Below are 27,539 nucleotides of genomic sequence, written 5' to 3'. Positions count from 1 at the left end.
TATGTTTATCGCAGCACTATTTACAATAGCCAAGAATTGGAAGCAACCTAAATGTCCATCGATAGATGAATGGATAAAGAAGATGTGGTACATTTACACAATGGAATACTACTCAGCCATAAGAAAAGGGCAAATCCAACCATTTGCAGCAACATGGATGGAGCTGGAGGGTATTTTGCTCAGTGAAACAAGCCAAGCAGAGAAAGAGAAACACCAAATGATTTCTCTCATCTGTGGAATATAAGAACAAAGGAAAAACTGAAGGAACAAAACAGCAACAGAATCACAGAACTCAAAAATGGACTAACAGGTACCAAAGGGAAAGGGACTGGGGAGGATGGGTAGGCAGGGAAGGATAAGGGGGGGCAGAAAAAGAGGGGTATTAAGATTAGCATCCATAGCGGGGTGGGAGAAAGGGGAGGGCTGTACAACACAGAGAAGACAAGTAGTGATTCTACAACAGGTTGCTACGCTGATGGACAGTGACTGTAAAGGAGTATATAGGGGGTACCTGGTATAGGGGAGAGCCTAGTAAACAAAGTATTCATCATGTAAGTGTAGATTAATGATTAAAAAAAAAAAATGCAGTTCCTATGTGGTGACCTCTAATGAGTTCTACACAGTGATATAAAGGACATATAAAAGTGTTGGCAAAGGGTCTGTTTGTGTTTATACAGAGGATCAAAGCCGAATTTGGCTACCCCGAAAATGAACTAAGATACGATATGAAAAAGAACTTCCAACATCAGCACTCTCGGGAAGACTCATGACAGAAGATGATCAGAAAAAAAAAAAAAAAAAAACTTCAACAAAGATCCACGCACTGTCACAGGTGTAGATGCACTCATCCCACCAGTTCCTGGACTTGCCATGGGAATGAGGAAGGAGATATCTAAGCTGGCCTGTGCATACAGTAAAACAACAAATTTGACTGGATCTATACTGTTGGAACTCAACCAAGAATTAGGAGAAGTGCAAATTGTAGCACTCCAAAATCTTACAACCACAGACTATTTATCGTTAAAAGAACATATGGGATATGAACAGTCCCCAGGAATGGGGTGTTCTAGTTTATCTGAATTCTCTCAGACTGTTTAAGTTCAGTCGGACAATATCCACCATATCATAGATAAGTTTTCACAAATGCCTAAGGTGCCTAACTGGTTTTCTTGGTTTCACTGGAGATGGCTGGTAATTACAGGTATGCTTTGGTTAGGTAACTATATTCCTATTATGTTAATGTGTCTGCACAATTTAATTAGTCGTTTAAAACCTATCCATGCTGAAGTTACTCTACAAGAAGATATGTCAAAGAAATAATCAATCTTCCCAGGTTTTCTTCTGCCTGCTACTTCTATAGCTTTTCTTCTTCCTACCTAATCACAACCTTTAAATAGAACTCGTGCCACATGTCGAATTTACCGAGTATCATAATTCTTCCAAGTGGTAAAGACACCTCAAGACAAAAGCTGGGCATAGAAGCCACAGGGCATAAATATGCAAAGAAGTAAAAAGCTAACCTTTTCAAACGTTAAAGCTTCTCTCTCACTTACCAACTTAACATTTCCCTGTATGGCCCCGGAAGATGACTGGTTAGCCAGAGACGGGTAAGATTCCTCAAGGGAGGAACAACCTAAGACAGGCACAGTCGCTTGGGGCCATCTGGTGAGAAAATGGGGAGCAGCAGAGGTGAGGCTTAGAACCCCCCCCCTCATGTTCTGAGAGAAATCTTCTGCATACATGGATGTTTATTGCCCTCGTCTAGCGCGGATTAACACATAGTCTACAGGCACACACCTGATCATCTACATTTGCTCTCTTACAACACTAAACTCTGTTTTCTACCTTTATCTCGTATCTACCTACCACTTCAGCATTTTATTAAAAATAATAATAATAGAGAAATGTGGTATCCACATATAAATCAAGTTTAAAAATCAAATGAATATTCATATTTGAACTGACTGTGTATAGTTCATAATGCAATAACAAAACCGAAAGCTTCTGTGATGACTGCCCTTGCACTGCTCACCATGTAACTTATTCACTATGTAAGAATTTGTACTCCATGTAAGAATTTGTTCGTTATGCATCAGAAGATTGGAGACTGACGAAAATTAGGCTTGGGGTGGATTAATGATTGTGCATTGAGTATTGACCCCCCTATACAGAAATTTATTGTGGTTAACAACTATTTGATCAATAAATATGAGAGATGCCCTCACAATATATATATATGTGTATATATATATATATATATATATATATATATAAACACACTTCCAATTGTAAAATAAATAAGTAACCGGGATGTGATGTATAGCATAAGGAATATAGTCAAAATATTGTAACAACCTGGTATGGTGATACCTGGTACCTAGAATTATCATGTATATAAATGTTGAGTCGCTGTGTTGTACACCTGAAACTAATGTAATGCAATGCTGTTGTCAACTACCCTTCAATAAAAAAAAAATAAAATAAAATAAAATAAAATAAAAAATGTAATACATACTTGGTAGAAAACAAAAATAGACTTCTTTTTCTATAAGTGATTTATCTTCAATGTCTTGAAGACATATTAAAATGAGTAAGTTCTGTTAAAAATAAGACAATGGGCCAAATTTATGCTAAGCCCCATGTCACCAAACTAAGACCTAATTATAGCTTCAGCTCTCCCCAAAATGGAATCTTAAATCAGTCAATCAGGAACTAACTGATCAGCACTAGTGAGGTAATCTGCCATATAGACCCCTGCCATTCCCTGAAGGAAAAGTGACCTTGCCACTTTTTCCCTAGTATAACTTCCTAATTCCTGCTCCTTTCTACCTATGAAAGTTTTCCATTTTGTACAGGGCCTTGAAGCTACTTTTTATCTGCTGGATGGGGTGCTTCCCAAATCATGAATCACTGAATAAAGCCAATAAGATCTTTAAAATTTACTCAATTGAATTTTTTTCTAACACTTCTTAACAGCACATATAGAAGCACCAATTAATATAATGAACAATGGTACAAATATGTGCCTTCATTTTATTGTAGTATAGTAGGGTGCTAAGAGTATAGTATGAGAATGTTAGGATATTTTTATATATATAAATATATGTTTGATCAGTATTCTCTTCAAAAAGTACAAAATAGTGATTCATGTGAGTTTTATACAAACAAGTGAGAGTTTATTAGAAAATCAGTTCCATTACAAAATGGACAAACCAATGACCCAAAGCAATAAAAATTTAAAGTGATATAAACATGAGAAAATGATATAAACATGAGAAAAGGACACAAAGTAAAAATGTAGTAATATTTTGATGTGCTCTACTTAGTTTGCTGTTTATTTGATGATAAATGTAAGTGGATACATTTTGAAAAGCAATTTACTATAAAATATTTTATTGTTTTGCCTTCAGAAGGCATGCAATGTGATAATTATGTTGACATTCCATTCCTAGAATTGTATTTATAATCTACAAAAATAAAATAGAATAAATAGGTAGAAATCTTATATTTAAGCATATTAGTTTTTAGGTGTAATTGATTTATGTCTTCATCTATTAGTTTACAATTGTTACCACAGAAGGATAGGTTCCAACAACCCCTTTATCTTGTGAAATATGGGAAAGGATAGTAGTGGATAAAACTCAGAACTAGCTAATCCTATTCTACCGTAGTTATTATATTTATTCTTGGCTTTAAGCCCTAGTGAATATGCAAATGAAGAATGTCTACATACCAAATCCAAATGTGGAAACTCTAAAAAGGTAAAAGACACTGGGCCCTTTCTGAAGTTATTTTTAAGGAATTTTAGATTCAGAAAACAAGAGCTTGAAGGGAACCAAAAAAGCCACAAACTCCAATGACTAGATTTACCAGTCTGGAAGATACATGGAAGCTTACTAAGATAAAAGTGTTCCATATTTAGAACAAATAGGACCTTAGTTTAGCTTATGAATGTGTAGATTTGTTACCTTTGGCAAAGTTGAGTGATATTATTCGATATTGGTAAATTATTCAATATTACTCAGATTCAGTTTCTTCATTTGTAAAAATAGGAGAGTAATATCAAATTCACTTTATAGAAATCAGTTCTCGGTAGTTTCCTCTGGTATAAAAAAGTAGCATGGATGAGAGAACACTAGAAATGAACTTCCTATATATAATTTTGTATTTCTTAATTTAAAAATTGCTTTTATAGTTAAAAGTATAAAAGCTTTTAGATTTTAAAATAATTTGAGGAATAAACTGAAGAATGATAATAAATTAATGTTTGTTATATATTCTAATCTTTCACTTTAAATATGTAGTGTGCATATGTAAACACCTGGAAATTTGATACCATTTGGGAAAAAATAGATAATTGATTGAGAACAACACCTTTTTTAATCCTTACAATTTTGTAATATATACATCTACCTTATCCTTTGAGAGATGAACCTTTTGGGGAAAAATAAGAAATATGGACATTTAATGATACAATTGAAAACCTTCTGGCTACAGCCCAGAAATGAAACTATAGCCTTGAGCAAATATTATCAATTGTATCATCATCTGGAGTGTCCTTTATCTCTGGCTCCTGAGATCATCAGTCATGAGAGGCAAAGCAATTGAAGTAGTTCACTTGAGCTCAAATAGATACAGTAGAATCCTTTTAAGAAGAGTTCATGTCTAAAAAATGTTCCCCAAAGGCATTAGACATGTTTAGATCACATATACATCCCCATAATTTTTTTATTTCTCACAAATAAATTTACTGTTATACTTAAAGAGTTAACATTTGGACACAAAAAATGCTTTATTTACCTGAAATATATTTACTCTGAAAATGATTGTTTTAAGAAGAATTTTGTTAGTTCATTAATGAGAGTGAATTTTCAATAGGAATGTATGTTTCTGTCTCTATTCTTTGCTTGTAATTGTGTAGTGGATATCTTCATATAGGTAACATAACTTTAATATTTTCTCCTAAGGTTTGGATGCACATCCGGGCACTACCACACCCCTTTTTTTAGAATGCAGAGATAATAAACTACTTGAGGAGGGCAGATTGGGGTTGGGGGAATGTAATATATCTAAATATGAAAATCCTGACTGTAAATTTTCTAACATGATTGGTGCTTTGAGAGAAAGAAGCAATCAAGGGAGAGATACTAAGTTTAATGGGTGGGGAGGCGGGTGAAATCTGAATATCAATTGCCTGTTACCTCAATACTGTTCATTTAAAATCATCTTAAATATGTTCTTTGGGTCTCTTCACATAAAGTATTCATTCAGCAAGTCGAATAAACAAGTAACCAATTAAGTTTCAGTGTGATTTTAGATGATTACCATCAATATTTTTCTTCCTGAACAGCCAGCATTCTTCTGTCTGTCCTTCAGAGTCTTGCCTACCCCTGTCAATCACAGACACACTGAATGAGGCTGCCCTCCTTTCTCAGCTTGGTTTCTGGGACCAAGAAGTTTCACACCTGAGTCCTGTTACAAAGAAATAAAAATATCCTTCCTTCAGTTTAACTCCTCCTACACATCTGCAGTTCTCAACTGCATAACATTTTTTGCAGTGAAATAGTTTCAAACTGATTAAGATCTTTCTCTCTTTGTACATATGCAAATCAAATAAAAACGGAATGGTTTTAGTGTAATAGGTTGTATGAAAAAGGCCTCCCAGTCTCTCCCTCACACACACACACACACACACACACCTCAAGCAGATCCTTTATCCTTAACTCCCACCCCCTGAATCTTACTAGAAGAGCACTATACAACATTTGATTATAAGAAAACATTAAATATGAATATGAAAACTGCTCCTCTCAAGAATTGGCTTCTGACCCAGAAAAAAAAAAAACCTCTGCTACACTCTCCTGAATTTCCCAACCCCAGTCCTTCCCAGAATCTTGAACTCTCCAGATTTTTCCTAAAACACACATCCTTTAATATTTGGTCTTTTAAGCAGATTGTTAGCAGGCTTGTAACAGCTCTCCAACTTGTGTTAAGACCTGATGTAACATATCACCTCTGCTGAGAATGAAGAAAGGACCAAACAATGATACTAATACTAATTCCTGTAAATTTCAAACTCTACAGTGATGTGCACAATTTTTAGAATATATTGATGGAAAAGGTATTGACTCTGGTAGGAAAAATCAGCATAACAGCTGACTTTATCAAGACACAGCATTCTCAACCTTCCCTCCCCTCTCAGATATTTGTAGAACTTGGTTTTTATAAGCTCCATCTAAGTTCGAGGAACCCTGAAATTCTTTCCCTGGGAAAAGCCAGAACACTGTGCCCCAGCAGCATCAGTGACCCAGCGAAGAGGCACTGCTGGCTACCTACAGATAAGGGTTGCCCAGAGCCTTAGGGACCGGAGATTTCTATCTATCTCCCTTTCTCAAAGTGCAACTGGTTATTTACTTGTATGCATTTTAAATTCGGCTGAACGGATGCAGAAACTTTGTCAGTGTGTGTGTGAGTGAGTGTGTAATGTGCGCGCGCCAGTCTGCCAGTGGGTTTTTAAGAGCACTCACGAATCATATTGGGATTTTTCCCTGCCCCCCTCCCTCCTTTTCCGGTTTTCACGGAAAGCTTTCAGGTCTAGAATCTAAGACGCAAGCGTGCATTCCATTTTCACCCCAGACTTAACTAACATTCAAGAAATACCATCAGAGAAACCTAACTCTCAACGACCAAATTGAAATGCTATACCAAGTTTTAAAAAGAAAATGTACCTAAATTATATACCTTGTAACAAAAAAAATCATATCTAATTATGATTATATATTTTAAAAACGGCATGAATAAATATTCCAAATAACCACTCTCAACATGCCAAATAAAAAGGGGGTGGGGATCTCAGAGACATCAAAAACATAAAACACTGTACAGCAAAGACGGAAGAAATGCAGTTAGAGCACCGATGAAAATGGCGTGCAGTATAATTACCTCAAATTGCTGTTCGCTTGACACCCTGACACTAATTTTATTCAAGCCATTGGGAAATAAATGTTTTAAAAGCACTCATTTCCAAACGCTGGAGCCAGTGGGGACTGTGAGGTCGTTAAGAAGGGAAGGGTAAAGTTTCCAGCACGCAAAAAGAATTAAATAATCCATTTATAATAAGCATCTATGAGGATCGACAGCCTTTAATGCCCACATTTTTAACGCTTGCCCTGTACGTGGATTGACTTTTTTTTTTCGTTCAGCATTCCCTCACCAGATGGATTTTTGCTACTGCAGATCAGCAGAGGGTGTCAGATCTTTCAGAGTGCACCAGGCTGGAACGAGCAGAGCTTCTTAGCAACTCAGTTCTTTTCCTCCCCTCTCCCCATTCTCGCGCGCTCTCCCTCCCTCAGACAGCTCGCCCCCCGCCCTCCGCCCCCTCCATGTAATTCCGAAAGAGCAGGAGAAAGCGGAGAACTAGAAAGGAAGAGCTAGTAACCGAGAGCCCGAGCCCAGAAAAAGGCAGAAGAGGAACGAAGGGGAGGAAAGGAAAAGAATGGACAGCTACAAAACGCCGCGATTGCGGAAATTTTCCAGCGCCATTGGCTCGGCAGCGTGAGTCCTTCGGTCGGGCGTGATTTTCAGCACCGGGGTTCTGGACAGCACCTCGGGGAGGGTGGGGGGACTTCTGAGCAACCCGCAGCAGCCACAGCAAGAACTCCAACAGCCTCAACAACGCAAGCCGCCGAAAACCCTGCTTTGAATCAGAGGCAAGGTCAGTCCGACGCACAGCCATGCACAGGCTGTGCGCCTGTACTACGCTGCAAACCCTCTGCTTGTTTCTCTAACATGCACTTGCTTCTAATTACTAGCATTGTTCCCTTCCTGATTAGCGAGGACCACTAGGTGAGAATTTGTAAGGGTGTATTTTTAATTTATGTGTGTATATTTAACTTATTTTGGTTATTTTTAAAGGGTTGAGGGGAAGTGGGGTTATTTTTTCTACTTTTTTTTTTTTTTGCTTGCCTTGCACTACGTGCCTGGATAGTTTGTGGATATAATTATTGACTGGCGCCTGGGTTATTGCAGTGCGGGGGGGTTAGGGAGGGAGGAATCCACCCCCACCCCCCCAAACCCTTTTCTTCTCCTTCCCTGGGTTCGGACATTGGAGCACTAAATGAACTTGAATTGTGTCTGTGGCGAGCAGGATGGTCGCTGTTACTTTGTGATGAGATCGGGGATGAATTGCTCGCTTTAAAAATGCTGCTTTGGATTCTGTTGCTGGAGACGTCTCTTTGTTTTGCCGCTGGAAACGTTACAGGGGACGTTTGCAAAGAGAAGATCTGTTCCTGCAATGAGATAGAAGGGGACCTACACGTAGACTGTGAAAAAAAGGGCTTTACAAGTCTGCAGCGTTTCACCGCCCCGACTTCCCAGTTTTACCATCTATTTCTGCATGGCAATTCCCTTACTCGACTTTTCCCTAATGAGTTCGCTAACTTTTACAATGCGGTTAGTTTGCACATGGAAAACAATGGCTTGCATGAAATCGTTCCAGGGGCTTTTCTGGGGCTGCAGTTGGTGAAAAGGCTGCACATCAATAACAACAAGATCAAGTCTTTCCGAAAGCAGACTTTTCTGGGGCTGGACGATCTGGAATACCTCCAGGCCGATTTTAATTTATTACGGGATATAGACCCGGGGGCCTTCCAGGACTTGAACAAGCTGGAGGTACTCATTTTAAATGACAATCTCATCAGCACCCTACCTGCCAACGTGTTCCAGTATGTGCCCATCACCCACCTCGACCTCCGGGGAAACAGGCTGAAAACGCTGCCCTATGAGGAGGTCTTGGAGCAAATTCCTGGCATTGCCGAGATCCTGCTAGAGGATAACCCTTGGGACTGCACCTGTGATCTCCTCTCCCTTAAAGAATGGCTTGAAAACATTCCCAAAAATGCCCTGATCGGCCGAGTGGTCTGCGAAGCCCCCACCAGACTGCAAGGGAAAGACCTAAATGAAACCACCGAGCAGGACCTGTGTCCTTTGAAAAACAGAGTGGATTCTAGTCTGCCGGCGCCCCCTGCCCAAGAAGAGTCCTTTGCTCCTGGCCCCCTGCCAACTCCTTTCAAGACAAATGGGCAAGAAGATCATGCCACCCCAGGGTCTGCTCCAAATGGAGGTACAAAGATCCCAGGCAACTGGCAGATCAAAATCAGACCCACTGCAGCGATAGCGACTGGCAGTGCCAGAAACAAACCCCCAGCCAACGGCTTGCCCTGCCCTGGGGGCTGCAGCTGCGACCACATTCCAGGGTCGGGTTTAAAGATGAACTGCAACAATCGGAACGTGAGCAGCTTGGCTGATTTGAAGCCCAAGCTCGCCAACGTGCAGGAGCTTTTCCTGAGAGATAACAAGATCCATAGCATCCGAAAATCGCACTTTGTGGATTACAGGAATCTCATTCTGTTGGATCTGGGCAACAATAATATCGCCACAGTAGAGAACAACACTTTTAAGAACCTTTTTGATCTCAGGTGGCTGTATATGGATAGCAACTACCTGGACACGCTGTCCCGGGAGAAATTCGCCGGGCTGCAAAACCTCGAGTACCTGAACGTGGAGTACAATGCGATCCAGCTCATTCTTCCTGGCACTTTCAATGCCATGCCCAAACTGAGGATCCTCATCCTCAACAACAACCTGCTGAGGTCCCTACCGGTGGACGTGTTCGCTGGGGTCTCACTCTCTAAACTCAGCCTGCACAACAATTACTTCATGTACCTCCCCGTGGCAGGGGTGCTGGACCAGTTAACCTCCATCATCCAGATAGACCTGCACGGAAACCCTTGGGAGTGCTCTTGCACCATTGTGCCTTTCAAGCAATGGGCAGAACGCCTGGGTTCCGAAGTGCTGATGAGCGACCTCAAGTGTGAGACGCCGGTGAACTTCTTTAGGAAAGATTTCATGCTCCTTTCCAATGACGAGATCTGCCCCCAGCTGTACGCGAGGATTTCGCCCACGTTAACTTCGCACAGTAAAAACAGCACTGGGTTGGCGGAGACCGGGACGCACTCCAACTCCTATCTAGACACCAGCAGGGTGTCCATCTCCGTGCTGGTCCCGGGACTGCTGCTGGTGTTTGTCACCTCCGCCTTCACTGTGGTGGGCATGCTCGTGTTTATCCTGAGGAATCGAAAGCGGTCTAAGAGAAGGGACGCCAACTCTTCGGCGTCCGAAATTAATTCCTTACAGACAGTCTGTGACTCTTCCTACTGGCACAATGGGCCTTACAACGCCGATGGGGCCCACAGAGTGTATGACTGTGGCTCGCACTCGCTCTCAGACTAAGACCCCAGCCGGGTCAGAGCCGAGGAGCGGGAAGGCCATGTCCCCACGATGCCGCCCATCCTCCACCCGCGCCGGTGTCCTAGGGTCAGCGGAGCCCAGAACCAAGTCCAGCGCTCCAAGTCTTGACGGACATAAGTAAATAAATAACTATGAACCCGCTCAACCGAGAGGGTCTGACCCCTTAGCTCTCTGCTGGAAACAAAGAGCAGACTGTGGCGAGCTGGGGGAGGGCTGCCAAATCGCTCTTTGCAGCGGGCGCCTTTGACAAAGCCCAGCAGGGGCCCTGCTCGGAGACCTGACAGCGCCGCTGCCCCCGGTGCAGGGCCGGTGGGGATGGCTGCCGCGGTCCTATACTTATACACACATACCACATCTATGTAGAGAGATAGATATCTATTTTTCCCCTGTGGATTAGCCCCGTGAGGAGGGGGGCGTGACGGCTCCCTGTTGGCTGCGCAGGGATGGGCAGTTGCACGAAGGCATGAATGTATTGTAAATAAATAACTTTTGACTTCTGACAAAAAAACAAAAAGCGCTGCATGGCTCGCATGGAATCCACGCGCTCCAGGGACTCTGCCCTCCCCGGCGACTGGAGACGACGTCACGTTCACAGCACCCACCCTCTTACCTGATAAGTCCCATCGTATCAAACTTTCTATAAACAAAACACAGTATAATCAGAAAGTGCCATTTCGCCATTATTTGTGATCGGTAGGCAGTTCAGAGCGTACGTTTACTGTAATAAAAATGTAAAGGTTTTATTTAAGACATTTGCATGGCTAATCATCAGTCCATTTTATGAGTTAAAAATGTATTTTGTTGAGCAAAGTTTTTATGGGTTGTTTTGGGTTTCTTTGTTTTGATGGTGATGTTTTGTTTTTGTTTGGAGGGGGAATATTTTTCTATACATATCCAATAATGCCTTCCATCTGAATGTAAAATAAGTACCCATAATTTCTATTACAGTATCAGTGTAATTATTTAAAAAAAAAGGTTTTGAGGCAGTTAAGCATGACCAATTAATGTCATTCTAGTGCTTAGGCTGCGATTCTATGGTAGCAATTCTGTGCTGGTGTAAATCTTACTTATAAAGTAGGAAAAACGAACCAAGGAAGCACGTGAAACTTACTAATTCTATTCGAGGATTTTATAATGGCATATTTTTTCAGTATTAAAGTGAAAATGTTTTCAACTCTGGGTCCTTACATTTTTCCAGCTTCATATTTGCAAATGGTAACTTGGATTTGCGGTGGAAGGGACGGGGGAGGGGGAAGACTGGGGGTGGATCCCTTCTAGAGTTACATTAAGGCTCTATCTCGAATTGGCTTAGCTTTTTATCCTTTACGCAGCTCCGCTCCCCCTGCATCTCCTCCAGGACTTTCCCAGCTTTCCCCTGTGGGTGAAGTTCGCCCAACACACCGTCCCCCACCCTCCTTTCCCCACTTATGCGGCAGTGAATCCCTTTATTAATACTGGAAATCCCTCGCTGCTGCTGCACACACTGCAGATATATTAAGGACGTTAAGTAGAGATTTGATTTAAGTGACTCTGCCTAGATCGGTCTCATTAAACAGAGTGGAGATTTCATTGGTCAGCACTCTTGGATGAAAGACAGCCCTAATGACTGGCATTTGAGATGCTGTTAGCGTTTTGTATTCAACATCTGCTGAAAACGGTAAAACTAATTAGTGTCTACCCACCCTCCCCGCCCCAGCAACTGCACACTGAAATTTGTTAAAGCACTCATCTTTATAGAAATCAATCATTATCCTAAAGAAGTGTTTCTCTCCCATTATTCGGATTTCTGGTTGTGGCCCAGTAATTAACAAGAAAAGCATTGAACTGTTTGAATTTTATGAGCCAATGTAACTCTGGCCTCAATCATATTCCTCTGGGATTTCTAAGCAGTCTATTTTATCACCAGTTAGGGGACAAAAAGCAAACAAAACTACACGTATTGATTGGGTCTGCATTCCACCACATATCCACCCTTGGGAAGTATGTTAAAATACTTCAGACCACAGATTTAAAAAAAAGAATTATAGGATTGTAAATCAGCTAATGAAATCCCCCAGAGCAGCTGTAAGAAGATTTGCCTTCTAGAACTCATAGTCTAAAGAGAAATAATTTCCCAGAACAGTAATGTTCTGGAATATGTACTATTTATTTTAATGCTTTTTAAATAAAATCTTTATTATAAATTATGACTATCCCTAAGCCATTCATCATTTTCTCTCTTGATTCTTTTGCTGTTGGACTTTTTCTGCATTTCACAGTGGTAATATTGTTACATACTATCCTCTGGCAAATATTACAGATTGTTATTTATTTATTTATTTTTCATATGAAGGCCTTAATTCTTTTTATGGAAAATACAACTGGGTTCCTGATAAGCAGTCAACAGATTTGTTTGTGATGGAAAAGTTGGGGGAGGGAAAGAGTCATATCAATATTATGACCTTAAGAAGGGAAAGAAAGAATGGCAGACATTCCAAGCCTCTGTAGGAAAGTAATACTTAACCAAAGACATCTAGAGAAGCATGATGGTAATTGTTAAAACTGACATAGTTAGTCAAAGTCAGGAAACTAAAACTTCTCTTAAAAGGTGTGCACTGGGGCAAAACCTTTTCTTCATACTAATCAACAAGAAATTACAATGTAAAAGTCAAGGATAAAGGGGTAAAATTATTTTTTAAATTTTAGCTTCCATGGATTTTGAGTGGTCATTGCTTGCCAGGTATGTGCTAAGTGGTTTACAAAATTCCTTAATTTAACCCTCATAAACACAGAATAATTTAATATGATATTGCACTTTCCATTATACTGATGAGAAAATTGAGGTTTAAGGAAAGTAAGCAGTAACTCGGGTCATACCTGGTACATAGTGGAGGGGGATTTAAACCCGATTTCCCACATACTCCTAAACCTCATTCTTTGAGTAGAATGGTCATATATATAACAGGATAACCTCTTAAGGTTATCCTTAAAAAAACAAACATATATATATGTGCACACACACACACACACACATATATGGTTGTAAATACTATATAACAAATTAAGGACCCAGGTTGTATCTTCTAAATTGAGTATGTATTGGTGGCCTTCATATTTCCAGTATGTTTTGCAACAAAAGGAAATTGTCCTACATTTAGTGGAGATAATTATGTTTTTCAAGAGTGTATAAGACAACATAGATGAAAAAAAAGATGAATTGCCATATGCATTTATAAATTATAGAAATTCAAATCATAAAGTCAAAATTATCTATACATTGATGGTAGAAATATTAGGATCATCAAGTATTTTATAATAATATGTGTTAAAAATCCATGTAGAACAGATATGCAATGATTTCATGTAAAGAGACTTTCATTATTTAGGTTAACAATGTTTTATTCATTTTAATAAAGTGTCATAATTACATATATAAACCAATATACATGCTATAAAATAGTTTGAACTAATGTACATTAATATATGTACATAAACTAAGATAGCTTTAGTTTAAACTAATAAGTATCACATATTAGTTTAGTTTAAACTAGTTTGTATAATATAAACAATGCATATATATTAGTTTGCAGGATACATAATACATGTGGTCTTACCATGTGGAGGGGTATTTAAACCCAATTTCCCTTTAGAAATGCTTAGCTTCTTGTTTTTGTTTTGCCTTTACATAAAATGTTCGTATAACTGTAGTTACTATGTGCATTAGTTGAGATATCTTATTTCCAGTTAAATCACCCTTTAATCCGTCAAAGTAAAAGAGATTTTAGTTGTGCCAGTTGGAAAAGGAGAAAGGAAGGAGATATCTTGTGTGTTTTCATTGCTTTAGAGAAAGAAACACCTTCTGTGACTTGCTGCTCTAAGAATATCCTAGAATTTAAGTTGTTGCCATAGAAATTTATTGTTTAACAATTTTTACATGTTTACCCAGGAGGAAGCTGGAAAAGCTGATCTAACATTAACATAGCAGGATTCTTTCTCTTAACAGATATAATTAGAATTGTCAGGCGTTTTAATAACTGTTAACATTATATTGGCGATTCCAAGAGAATTTGTTAATTTACCAACCTTTTTCCAGGTTGCTAATAAATTTGGTATATACAGAGAAATGGATGAATTTGCAAGGGTGAACACAGAAGTGTGTGTTTTTAGTTTTGGTGGAATATTAAATAGAGTGGTTTCCAATTAAGCTCTTTTGCTAGCTAATATTCAAGTACTCTGTTTTGCTAGCTTATTTGAAGAAAAATGGAAATATAAAATGTGCTAAAGGTTTAGTTTTAGCATGTATAATCCAATGCAACATATTATTTGATTTTTAAAAGGACTCTATGCTATCAACAGATAGTAAATAATGCATACTTAATATTTCTAACTTATATGATTAGTTTCAATGTGGCCCTGAGCCATAAAAAAAGAAGGCTAAATTAAATTTTCCATATAATCCCCTGACATTTTCTTTCATCATGTAAAGTTGCCAAAAACACCATTATGAAATTCATATACAAGAAATGTAGGACTTTCTTCTTACTATTGAAACCTAATGAAATGCCACTAAGTGATTCCATGAAAGTACATGTTACAGCAGAGCAATTCTGAAACCTGAACCAATATTGAACTGTTGTGACCTTTCAAAATTAGACTGAGTTCCCCCCAAAACTGAGTAACTAAGATACTAACAGATTGTTTAAGAACTACAATTTTGTAATGAAATGGACCATGGAAGAAATCATAGAATATTGAAGCCCAGTATAGCCCTTTGGTCGCAACTACTGGCAATATCAGTGTATTGGCTTAGACCTCAATTATCTAATTAATTATTCTTCTCCTTCAATTTACTTGCTAAATATATACTGTATTACATACTTGAAGAATAATTACATTTCCTACTTGAACTTTGCCAAAGTTTATAGGAAGAAAATTATCTAATACTTTAAAGAATTTTGAATGAGTTAGAGCCTAAATATTCAATTGGAAAAATTAATTGGGCATTTGCTACATGAAAAATACTGTAGAAGCTCCCTTGGGAAAAGAAAATAAGGCAGTTCTAAATTCAATGAGTTTATAACCTATAAAGATTATATATATATGTATATATACACATAAATAAATATCAGTGTAATTGTAGAAGAAGAGTACATTACTAGCAATTATTAATGGATGGCTCTAGAAAATTTTGTTTTCTTTCTTTTAGGTAATTTTGGACTTTGGTCATTTGGAAAAGTACAGTCTTTGCATCAGTTTTATTAGCTGTTATGCAAATATTTGGAAATCTTAAAAAAACATTTTAAAGAGAATGAGGTACTTTATTACTTGGCTAGTTTCTTTTCTTTTCTGTAAAATGGGCATAATATCTGCAATTCTGTAACTTCACTAAGAGGTTTCTGACTAATCATTCTAAAAAGAAACAATCAAATCAGTTTTTATCTTATCAAGCAGATGACAATTTTTCAATTTTAGTTATCTGAGAAATCAAACATGAGTTCAGAAACTGGAATATAAATTTTATGGTATCATAAGAACTGTAGAATAGTTGTCTCTGGGCACTTTGATTTGTGTTGTTTATATGCATAAAACAGATTATAGTAGCTTTAATATAATATTAAGCATACTTTTATAATTTTACTGTAAAGATACTAATCCCCTAGCCATTTTTTGTTTAGTAAAACCTGATATTCAGTTGCTTAGTAGTTTGGTCCAGATACACAAGTCCAAGGATTTAACAGGTAGAAAGTAGTAAGCAAAGCCATGCATTTCCTCACTTCTATGCCTTATTCCTTCTGCCTGTAACTCCATTTCTTTTCTTGGAAGAAGAATACAGGAAGGAAATATGTTCAGCTACAGTATATCCATAGAAAAAGTCAATATATAGTGAAAAATGAGAATTTTCTCAAATATAGATGATAAATGGCCAATTCATGGTGCAGTCAGAGAAGCAGTCTCTGACTCCCAGGAAAGGGGGATGTGTGGAAAAGAGCCACTATTCCCATAAACAATAATGGCTCTTACCAGGTTATGCAATATTTGTTGTGTACTTTCCTTTTTTTAAAGCACTATCTTTTTAACATTTCTAAATTGCATATTATATGAGAAAATGATGCTTATTATTATGATAGTAATATGATTTGAATAATATGTGTGCATACACATAACTGTTTACCATTTCTATAAAATAATAGGATTGCAAAATAATGAATGAATTTTGAACAATGTCATTGCCTGTACACTAAAGTGAACCCACATGTTTTAGTTCAGGTATTCATATTTTAATAATTATTTTATATAGTTATAAGTAATTCTACATGACTATGTTACTATCTCTAGATTAATTTGTTTTACTTATGTGAAATGGTATCCTATAATAATTATTTGCTAATTTCTGTTCAGTTACATACTTTTTGCAGCAAATCTGATTCAGTTGTGAGTTCAGTTAACTTTACTTAATTGGATATATTTAATACCAGTTTGTGTTTTGGTAGCTTATACAATACATGGTTAAGGATGACTTTGTCATTACTGAGTTGGAACTTAATGTTAATGAACTTTTCAAGGTTCCTGAATAATGGATCTAAACTGGTTTAACTCAGTATCAGATTAATCTAAATGGAATGAAATTAGTAACACAAAAAGTTTAATGCTGTTAATCCCTCTGGTTGCTGAATGACTAAATGTTTTCTGGCGTCTCAAATGCATGCTGTAATAAGAGATGGTGATAATGATGGTGGTGATGATTATTTTAGTCAGAAAATATTATTTTTTATCTTTCAACAAAATGTTGATTTTATAACATTAGCATTTTCATTAGAATGGTCAGCCCTCCAACAACCAGATTTAGTTTACAGATGGTAGTTGGCATAATTAGACATTAAGACATTACAAGCAGAGTATTCCAGGAGGGAATTACATCTTATGGTGTGATATTATGAGGAAGAAGACTTGAAGCCAAGAAACTAACAGCTGGAAATAGCAATAATCCACAAGAAACGAATTACATAGAATGTCATGTTACTATTATAACTTAAAAATTATAGCATCAAATTAAGAAGAGTCAGACCAGAACACTTTTGAACATTATTTCCATAATTGTGACTTCACTTATAGCCAGTGCAAAACTGTGCCACAAGCTTTTTATAATATAGAACTTTTTTTCTAGCATTTTCAGAAAGAGTTAATATGGTGCCTATGAAATTTCCATCCCTGCAGCCCAATTTACACACTTGATGAATGATCAAATGCATAGACTGGAAACAGAATTACTTTCTATTATAAATGCTATGTTTTCTTTAGTTTATAATATATTAAACTAGCATAACATATTTCAAGAAGAGAAATTTAAGTCATGCCCATATTTATGTTGGTTATTAAATCATGATTGAGAGATATCTTGCCTACAACCTTCATAATAGCATTCTTCAAAACTAATATAATTGTCAGTGGTGTTGCATACCATGTAGCTCAAGGCATTTCAAGGTGGCAACATAGCATCAATGTAAGGGAGATATAACTTAATCAGGCCAAATTTAGAAAACAAAAACAAAAAAAAGGAAAACAATGGGTTGTTTTCCAACTGGGGAACTTTAATTGAGTCAACGTATATTTATTGATCACCTACTATGTGCCAGGCACTTGTGCAGAGTTTCTAAAACTAAAGAGAACAGACTAGATTATTGCTCATCAGAATTTACATTCTACAGAGGATTACAAAGGATGAAAGGAAATTAATGGTTCAGATAAACTTGAATTATGAGAGGTATGAATTAAATAAAATGGGGAACGGGCTGATGATCGCTTTTTTTAGGGTAATCATGGAAGTCTTCTCTGAGATGATGCATGAACTGATTGAAAATAATAAGGTACAATCATTTGAAGATTTGGAGCAAGAGAGATGTTGGCAAATAAATCATTAAGGACAAAACATCCTGATTTTAAAATGTCCATGGGATGTTTGGGCACTAGAAAAAAGGCTAGAATGGCTGATACCTGACCACAGACAGGGCTGAAGTTGGAGAGAGAAACCAGATAGTGCCTATAAACCATAGCAAGGAATTTAGATTTTATTTCAAGCGTAACAGAAATTTTTAAGCAGGCAAGTGTTATGATACAAGTAGTATATTTAAATGGCCATTTTGACTTGAATGAATTATAGGGGTCAAAAGTGGAAGGCAAGAGGCTGATGTAGAGATGGAGAAAGACATGATATCTTATACAATGGTGTAGTTGTGGAGATGGAGAAGTAGAGAGCTGGGGGAGGGGTATATTTTTGGAGTCTAACAGAGCTCTGTGTTGGAGCTGATGCGGGAATGAAGGAAAGGAAAAATGGGTTGTGAGTATGTGTACAGGTGTGTGTGTTTTCTTTATCAACCAACTAGGTGATGGTGTTCTATTGAGAAGGAAAGGCTGGAGGATGCAGGTGTCAGATTTTAGAGTTGGATTTTAAACGTGGAAACTTTGGGATGCCTGTTTACGCATTCTAGGTAGGCTGTTAGACATGGAAATACAGAGATCAAGGAGAGTTAGGGAGGAAAATATATAGTTGTAATTCATCAATAGTCTTTTATTGATGGCTCCATGTTATAGATTTAAAGCTAACCCTATGGTTACATTTAGCTGGTATACTCTACCTTCAGGACCAATTATTGAAAATTGAATATAAACCTGCTTTAAGACACAACTGATATAGAAAAGACATGAAACATGTATATATCTCTAATATCTGTACAACTTCCCTCAAACAATATATAAAATCTAGCAAAGTAGTCATTTATGAAAATAAATTGAAAATAGAAAAAAATAGTGTGGAAAACACTAAAAACAGCTTGTGACATTAAAGTACATTTTAAACTTTAAATTGAAATGCTTAAGCTCTTTGCTGTAATGAGCATATTTCTGAAAGAGAAGGAAGCAATCTTATCCATTGACAGTAACAAAAGACTTAACTTTTTTTTTTTCTCCCAAGAGAAAAGATTTCTGGCAAAGGAAGATTACCTTTCGTATTCAATAATAAGATAAGAATTAACCTAAAGCCATCCTTATTTGGTTGTTAGCCTAAGGTTAGATTTACATTTTGGAAGCTTTTATTTTACCTTTGTAGGCAAATCTGTGGTCTGGTTATCTCTCAAAAGCCTTTTCCACATTTGGTATTTATTCTAGTCTTTGAGTAGACAGCACAATTAAAAGCATTTCATGTTTTCTTCCTTCATCTATATGTACTACTTAGCTCACCATCAGTAACTGTGGCTAATCCCTAACAACCTAAGTGTAATTGAACTTAATCTTCTAAGTACATTGTCATTACTTTTCATTTTATTTTAGTCCTGCTTCAATTCAAATATTTGAGACATTGTACAAGGATAGTTTCTTCTCTTTTATAAGGTTCTGAGTGGCTTCAGTTCTTTCTGTATAGGTGTGATACCATGTTGTAAACACTCCGCTTATTTTTAAAAGGAAAGTTAAAATCTAATTGAGAGTTCTGCTTACTTTCTTACAGCACAGCCCTCTGGTGCTGCAGAGTTCAGTCCTTGAGATCTTTAAGGGGTCCACAATGAACCTAGTCAGAAAGCTTGATTCTGAATTAGGTTCTCTTCTAACTGGCTCTGTGATTCCAGGCAAGACTCTTACTTACGATGAGTCCCAATTTTCGTACCTAAAATGAGAATGTTGGATTAGAATCAAGCGGTCAGAAAAGTTTTTATGTAAAGGTCCAGATAATAAGTATTTTAGGCACTGTAGACTAAGATGCAAAATCTAGGACATTGTGTAGATATAAGCACAGATATATATTTAGTTAAATGCGTGTAAAATAAGAGAGCGAACAAATTTTGACAAAATGTAAAACTTTATTCATTGACACTGATATTTGAATTTTATATAATTTTTATGTGTCACAAAATATTATTCTTCCTATTTTTTTAGCTATTTAAAAATGCAAAAACCATTCTTAGCTCGCAGGTGGCATAGAGATGGGCAGCAGGACTGATGTGGCCTTTTGGGAGGTAGTTTGCCAACCCTCAGACTAGATCAACCCTAAACTCCTCAAATCAAGCTCAAATAGTATCTTTACTATATACTCATTAAAATATATCAAACTATTTTACTTTCTGCAAATTATGTAGAATTTTCAACATTATTTTGGGTATTTGTCAGTTTTTTTTGCCTTTTTTGTTGTTGTTCAGTGTGTAGATATTTTAAATGATGCCAGGGAATTTTATAAGAATGTCATTATAAACATATATGAAGTAGACCAGTGATAAAATAATGATTGAAGAGGACAGACAATAAACTAGTTATGTTTGATCAAGAATTATTGGAGTAGTTGAGACTCATCCCTAGAATCCGAATGTATCAATTCTAATCCTTGCTCTGGCTAGCGGTGTGAACTTGACCAAGTTATTAACCTATAGCTCCTCAGTTTTCTGACTTGTAAAACATAAATGACAATGATAGAGTTTATTTCTTAGCAATGTCATAAATATTGTGTTAATACAGTTAAAATGTTTAAAAACAGTTTTGATATGATATGAACTTTCAGAAAGCTTTAGCTATTAATGATGGCTCTCATTTGCATAAATAATTTTACATAATCCTCAAAACAGTTATATCTAGTAGATCATTTTTGAAAATCATTATTTTACAAATAGAGAATTTGATAATTAGAAAGCAGCTTGTCTGGGAGTACACGGCTCAGTTGCAAAGCTAAAATACAAAGCCAGATTGCAGGGACTTTAAAACAAATGCATTTTAACTGCATCACTGGGCATTTGATAAGAGATTATCAGTATTTATCTACTCCAATATTCGGTGTCATTTTTCTAACACCCAAATTGTTATTTCTCCTGAGATTTCAGGTATATAATCATATATTGTTACATTTTCCCCATTCCATACCCACTTTGAAGTAAACACATGGTTTAGGTTTTAAATTTGACACAATTATATTTACCACATCTCCCCAAATTGTTCGATTACTGGAGAATAACTGACATTCTAAAATTTCATTTCTCTTCCTTTTGTGCCTCCACTTCCTAAGCTTCATTTAAAATCTCTATGCTGTGAATGATTTTAGCTAATACACAGAAGGAAAAGAAAAGAAAAACCTTCAAACTAAATAGCACTAAGATATAACAAAATGTCTTAATAAAATACTTTTCTGCAAGAGGTGGGGCATTAAAAATATTTAATAGCAGTATGGTAATAAATAAATGCAATTTTAATGCTACCATTTTAATATGGATGTTTGGCAGGAAGAATGTTTCCTAGTGCTTCAGAATACATATAAGATTGTGCTATGGAGCCAACTCACTTTTTTTTAAACAAAGAAATCAGAAGGATTATTTCTCCATCACCTCAGAAAATGAGAATGGAGAACTTTTGGCTTTTTGCTACTTCCAAGGTGTTCAACAGAATTGAAAAGGGAATTCAAACTAGTGTTTGTATAAGACAAATTTTCCACCAAAATCAATTATAGAATTGGAGCAACTATTATATTTGGTTTTGAGGACTACATATTAGTTATAAACCAGGGACCACCGTCCTTTTTGCTTAGCATAACACTTCTCTATGAGTGCATCTATAAAATAATATTGTTGCTACTGTGAAAGTACTACTAATAATCCATGCTATCATTTTGGAAGGCAATTATTTTTCCTTCCAATGCCAATTGGGACACAGGCTAAAATACAAGGTACATTTGCTTAGGATAAGAAACATGCTTTCTTCCCATGAATTACTTCTGTGTTGACTATGCTATTTATAGAATTGTGTTTCATGATTCCAAAGGTCCTGGAGATATTAAAATAAATGGTGGCCTCCAAAAATGATTTCTCCATTATAAAATTTGGAGGTATACTGCATTAAATAACTTGAGGAAAAGTACTTACTGTAGACTTCATTGATTTCAAGAAATACTCTGAATCTCTGTAAGAAATAAATTATATGTAATATTTTCCACACTTACTAACCTCAGAAGCCACTACCCTCCTGTGAACCACACCACCCTTTTTGTTTGTTTTTCCAGAACAGTTATTTAGAAACTTTCAGGGCAGAAGAGATAATTTGCCCGATGTACCTAATTTAGGAGGGGATAAAACAAAACAAAAGAAGCTCAGATCTGAGAAAACTGAATTCATAGTGGTCTAATTAATATGCTTAGAGCCAATTACTTCGGAAAGAAAACTAACAATTTAGAGAAATAATAATAATAATAAAATGAAAAGAGAAGCCATTACATTATGGCTGTTAGGCAATTCTAAGTCCAACTGTATGTCATTTGCCATGAAGAGCTTGGCCTTTCTTCATTTGTGCCATCTATTGAGTGAATAGAAAGGTTAGGCAGGATAGATCACTAGTTATGACTTAGTGGTTCCACATAGTGGGCGTTTCAGGAATGTAGAACTCTCCACTCAACAAATTTTCTTAACTAATCTGGTTCTAGAAGATTCTTCCACTTAGCCCAGTTTCATGGGAATAAGATTAATTGATCACAATAGAGTTTATTTTAAAGCAGTGTGCATTTCAAAGTCACCCAGTTCTGCTTGTCTTTATGAGTTGTCTTTTCCATATATGTACTTTGTAAGATTAACAAATAAAATGTAGCTAATAGAAAACTGTTAATCTGTACTGATTAGTATACAGTTTCTTCAGTCTGTAACTGGATGACTTTTTTACCCAAGTCATCCAGTTTATAAGGAAGTTTATGTCCCCTAATTTGGTGTGTTAAAATACTGACTGATTTTTCCATCTGAACTTACCTGTCAGGACCATACTTAATGAAACAAATGTCAGTTTTTTTCTAATTTGCTACTGTTTTGGTAAATCAGTAAGCAAATGCTACTTGTTGAAGAACTCACTTCCCACATTCTTTTAAAATAATTTATACCTATGTTCATGGTGATAAATAGATATTATTGAACATTAGAAAATCTGCACCCAGTTAACATTGTATGCTCTTTCTGAGCAGTGCTCACGTCTTACATATCTTTTATTCTTCTTCCTTATTCAGAGAATAATAGATGATTAATGTTAGTTGATGGAATGAATATTTATAAAAATACATATCCATGTGCTTTAGGTATGGTTACAGAATAGCAAGGCAAATCATTATTTTCACCATATTTTCAGAACCCATACTCTTCCCAAATCAAGTATTTTCCAAATCACATAGCACGATATTTGTAAATAAATATTTCTATTCCTACATCTACCAAAAAGATACAGGTGGTTAGTTTTCAGAAAGTGTAAAGAGCTTTATATTTTTGATTAGCTAATCAAAATATATTTGATATGCAAAGCTAGAAATGGATTTATATAAAATTAGATTTACATAGAACAAATAAGTCATAGTGCTATAATTCAGCAAAAGAAATGTGGCTGTAAAGATGTTTTTAAAAATCTACTGGAATCTTTCAGGAAAAAAATTCTCCAGCCTTGAACACACATATACCCTACAGTCTAAGAATAAGGGCAGTAGTATACCATGATCTCTTGTACAGAGCAATTGAATGGGACCTATTCCTGAATATAGGTCTATACTGGAAAACAGAGAAATACAGTCTTCTTTTTTTCTAATTTACAAGTCTGATAGAATTACAAGAAGGAAAATTGTGCATATGTATTGTGTGTTGAATGAATAAAGCATAGTTTTACTGTAGATTTGCTAAAGCTACTTGTCAGTTTTAGGATTGATACCAATGTTTTAACCATGTGAAATTTGCCAAATGCATATCACAAAATGCTGAATAAGGGTCAAAAACATCTGTGAATAAGACTTGAGTTTTCTAGATGATTTCAAATTTAATCTTTCATTAAAAGTACTTACTACAAATTGTTAGTTTCTACTAAACTCAGTCAGATCTTGTCCTAAATTGCTGTAGGCTAAAGAGAATTAGTTATTGATTTTTTTCTTGGTAATATCTTTTAATTTTTCATAAACTTTTTCTATTGTGAAAATAATAGTCTTATTTATAGGCAAATATTATTATCTTTAAGAAATTAGTTTGTTCTTAAAAATCTTTCACTTACGAAATTTTAAGGACATTTACTGTTTTTGTAAATCTACTAGCTTAGTATCTTTGAAATGCATTTCCTAATTTGGGTCCATGAAACAAACACCTCTGACTCTAACTATTAGAGCAGAAACAACCATATTATAAGTTTACTAACACTATACTAAAATTTTAAATTCCTATGAATTTTACAAGGAATCCTGCATTATTATATTTTATTAGTGGCTTCAAAACATTTTGGTAGATTCATATCAGCAGCAAAATTAAGATTGGGTATATTTTTCATGATCACTGGACAGAAGTTTATCCTTTTTGACAGAAAAAATAAGCCGATTCACAATACTCTTAAAAATTCAAGTAGATACATAATAATATAAAAGAACTCAAATTTCAAGGAGAAATGTATGCACTTACTTGCTCATTACTTCACTGGACAAGGTGGAGAAACTCCATAGTGTACTGTAGGGATCAAAGGATTTGATAGGAACCAAGTAAGAGACCTCTACTGCCATTGTGTTGTAAACACAGATTGCATATTTCCACTCCAGTGATGCAATATGGTTGATACCATTTTGAGAAAATTAAATGTAACATTGACCTTTGCTGTGCAGCATGAGTGCTGCTGCAGAGAGAATTTCTCCCTTTCCATATTTACGTTCCAGGGTCAGGACAAAAATGACAGGAGAACAGTTATTTTGGCCTTCTGGTCTAAGGAAGGCTTGAGACTCTTGTCTTACTGGTTATAAAGAGAAGAAATGAATTTCCGTTATTTAGGTGCAAGAAGACATTTTATAAATTGGGCTGTTCAAATCTATGGGACTATAGATGACTATGAATCACATTTTTCATCAGCCTAATATTATGGCATAAGTACTTCACCATTTCCGTTTTTCTTTATTAATGAAAGTGCAACTCGTTTGCAAAGGTTATTTGTTCTTGTGGTTTAGTTTAGCCAGTAAAGTGTATGTTTGAGCTGCACTTCCTTTATATTAAGGGTGATTTCATTTTATATTATATTTTTGAGTTATGAAGTTGCTTGAAGAGTATTTCTTATTTATTCTCATGTTTATCTATTATTTATAAACCTGGGGCCTAGAATATTTTTTTATGATTTAATTCATATTCTATCATATTAAGAATAATTTTATAATTAATTGCAATTCTTCTTTTAAGCCAACCCTAAAATTTTATTCTTTAATTCTGTGTGTACAGGTAAACATTCTAATGTATCTGTCCTCTATGGTTATATTGAAAACCAGCCCATAGAATGGAAAAATTCCTATTTAAGGGAGACAGTGCCATGTTGAAGATACTTATTATGGTACTCTAAAATTGTGACCAGGGTTAAAATATATCACCCTGAGACGTAGTCAGGAAACCTGCACAGTTAATGGGAACCTTCAGTTTGACTAATTGTTGGCATTAAGAAGGAAATTTCAAGGTCTATTAAGAAGGAAAATGAAAACTCAAATGCATATGTGGTTTAGAGTGTATAGTGGAGTCTGGCAAGGACGTGGACGAAAAGTGATGAACAATAGTAATGGAAAAAGTTACAAAGAGGCCTCATGAAAGTCAAGTGTTAAAAGAGGGAGAAGTAATAGCCAGGAATGATCCAGAGAGCAGTTTGATCTATGGTTGAAGAATGATTATTCCTCAGATGGCAATGTATACAACTGTAGATATGCACCTCTTAACTCAAGTTGATTATTTAGGAACAAATTTTAATGTTAGGTAGATTTTTAAAAATTAGTTGCATGAAGAAAAACTGAGCATCTTCCACCTGAATAGAAAAAAACTGTGATAGATATCAATATGTTTAAAATTTTTATTTCTTTAAAAGCATTTCTGTAGTAAATAACTTATGTACTCATTTAGATTTAACTTTAAAAATAATCTATAATACTCCCAAACCTTTGGGCTACAAATGCAGACAATTTTCTAGGTGATTTTAGTGAATTAGACCAGTGAGGAGACTGTCGAAGGTGATGAGGCCCCTGAAACCAAGTTAATGTTAAAATAGCCATTTAGTTTATTAATTTAAATCTCTGTCAAGTCAGGGCCTACTCCATTACTAAGATGCAAAGCATAATAGTTTTACTTTCTGTATCTCAAAACAAAGTGAAACATACCCATTATTTTGAAAATAGTGTATGTATGGTCAGTCCAAAGAATTATTGACTAGCCAATATGTACAGGGTAGTATACTGACACTTACAGATATCCATAGACAATTCATCCAATTTTGAGCAAATCTATACTACTTTTGAGTAAATAAGCACAATTTTACTACTGCTCTAGATAGAGCTTTGTGTCCAGAGTTAGAAAACACAGAAAAAGCACTAAACATTCACAATTTTGTTTGGTATAAATGATGCTAACCAACTTCTCTACTGATAGTTTGTCAGACTGAGCCAAGGTGCAGAGATGTTTTCTTTATATATCTTAGCTGTGCTTTATTAAACTGACCTTGTGACACACAAGAATTCCTAATTCTCCCAGGTGCCAGAAGATACTTGTGTTAACAAGCATTTATTGAGCAAAAGGCAATGTGCTAGGCATTGGGTACAATATGATAAATAAGACAGCCCTGACTCTCTAGGGGCTCACATTCTGAAACCATTTCCTGCAGAAATCAGGTATGTTGGATTATCTGTGTGAAAAAACTATCAGTGGTGCTTGTTTTAAGTGCAGATTCCTGAACAGAATCCTGCACAGAAACTTGCTGATTCACAATCTCTGAAGTTCTAGTATCTCATATTTAAAAAATGACAACTTACATATTTCCTAAGCATTTTTACTTATAATATTGTTGAACAATAGATTCTTTGGCAGAAATTTATTTTAAAATAGTAGTGTAATAGATATGCTCAGGGAATTGCAAGTGTGGAGGAGGGACTTGTAACACAACCCAGTGGGGCTGGAAGGCCTCTTGCAAGAAGGAGTATGTCAGGCTGTCTGGAGAAGGCCTCCCTTAGCACATGAGCTGTTTGGAATGGGGAGCATTCTAGGGCCTTTCTAGGCAACAGCTAATTCATAAACCAAGAAGGAGAGGTAAGAAAGAGACTGGTATAGATAGGGAAATGCAAGTAGTTTGTTTAGGGGGAGAATAAAAGACACAAAAAGGAGTATCAAGAAGATGATTTGACAGCAAATCACCACAAAACTTGAACATTGTATTAAGGACACCAGATTGTATCTCTGTTTCAGTGTTTTGATATTCAAATGCAAATAAAATTAATT

General features: G+C 36.1%; 1 protein-coding gene and 1 long non-coding RNA gene across 3 annotated transcripts in view; both read left to right on the top strand.

Moving 5' to 3' along the window:
- LOC130681416 (uncharacterized) overlaps window positions 1-5,100 on the top strand; it is a 43,230-nt gene extending 38,130 nt beyond the window's left edge. Inside the window, exon 3 of one of the 2 annotated variants that reach the window (XR_008994555.1) lies at window positions 4,968-5,100. This is a non-coding gene — a long non-coding RNA (uncharacterized LOC130681416). The remainder of the gene's footprint in view (window positions 1-4,967) is intronic. The other variant, XR_008994556.1, reaches the window with a different exon arrangement.
- Window positions 5,101-7,480: 2,380 nt separating this feature from the next.
- Window positions 7,481-10,296, top strand: SLITRK1 (SLIT and NTRK like family member 1). Its single transcript, XM_057494512.1, has one exon. It carries the CDS (start codon window positions 8,200-8,202, stop codon window positions 10,288-10,290), a length of 2,091 nt encoding a protein of 696 aa, XP_057350495.1. The 5' UTR covers window positions 7,481-8,199; the 3' UTR covers window positions 10,291-10,296.
- Window positions 10,297-27,539: the final 17,243 nt, after the last annotated feature.

Source organism: Manis pentadactyla, chromosome 17, assembly GCF_030020395.1.
Source record: "Manis pentadactyla isolate mManPen7 chromosome 17, mManPen7.hap1, whole genome shotgun sequence".
NCBI lineage: Eukaryota > Metazoa > Chordata > Mammalia > Pholidota > Manidae > Manis > Manis pentadactyla.
The sequence above is the reverse complement of the archived record's forward strand: the minus strand, read 5'-3'. Positions and strand labels throughout refer to the sequence as shown.

Bases quoted from the DNA above. Each gene is read 5' to 3' on its own strand.
- SLITRK1 (XM_057494512.1), top strand. From the start codon at position 8,200: ATGCTGCTTTGGATTCTGTTGCTGGAGACGTCTCTTTGTTTTGCCGCT.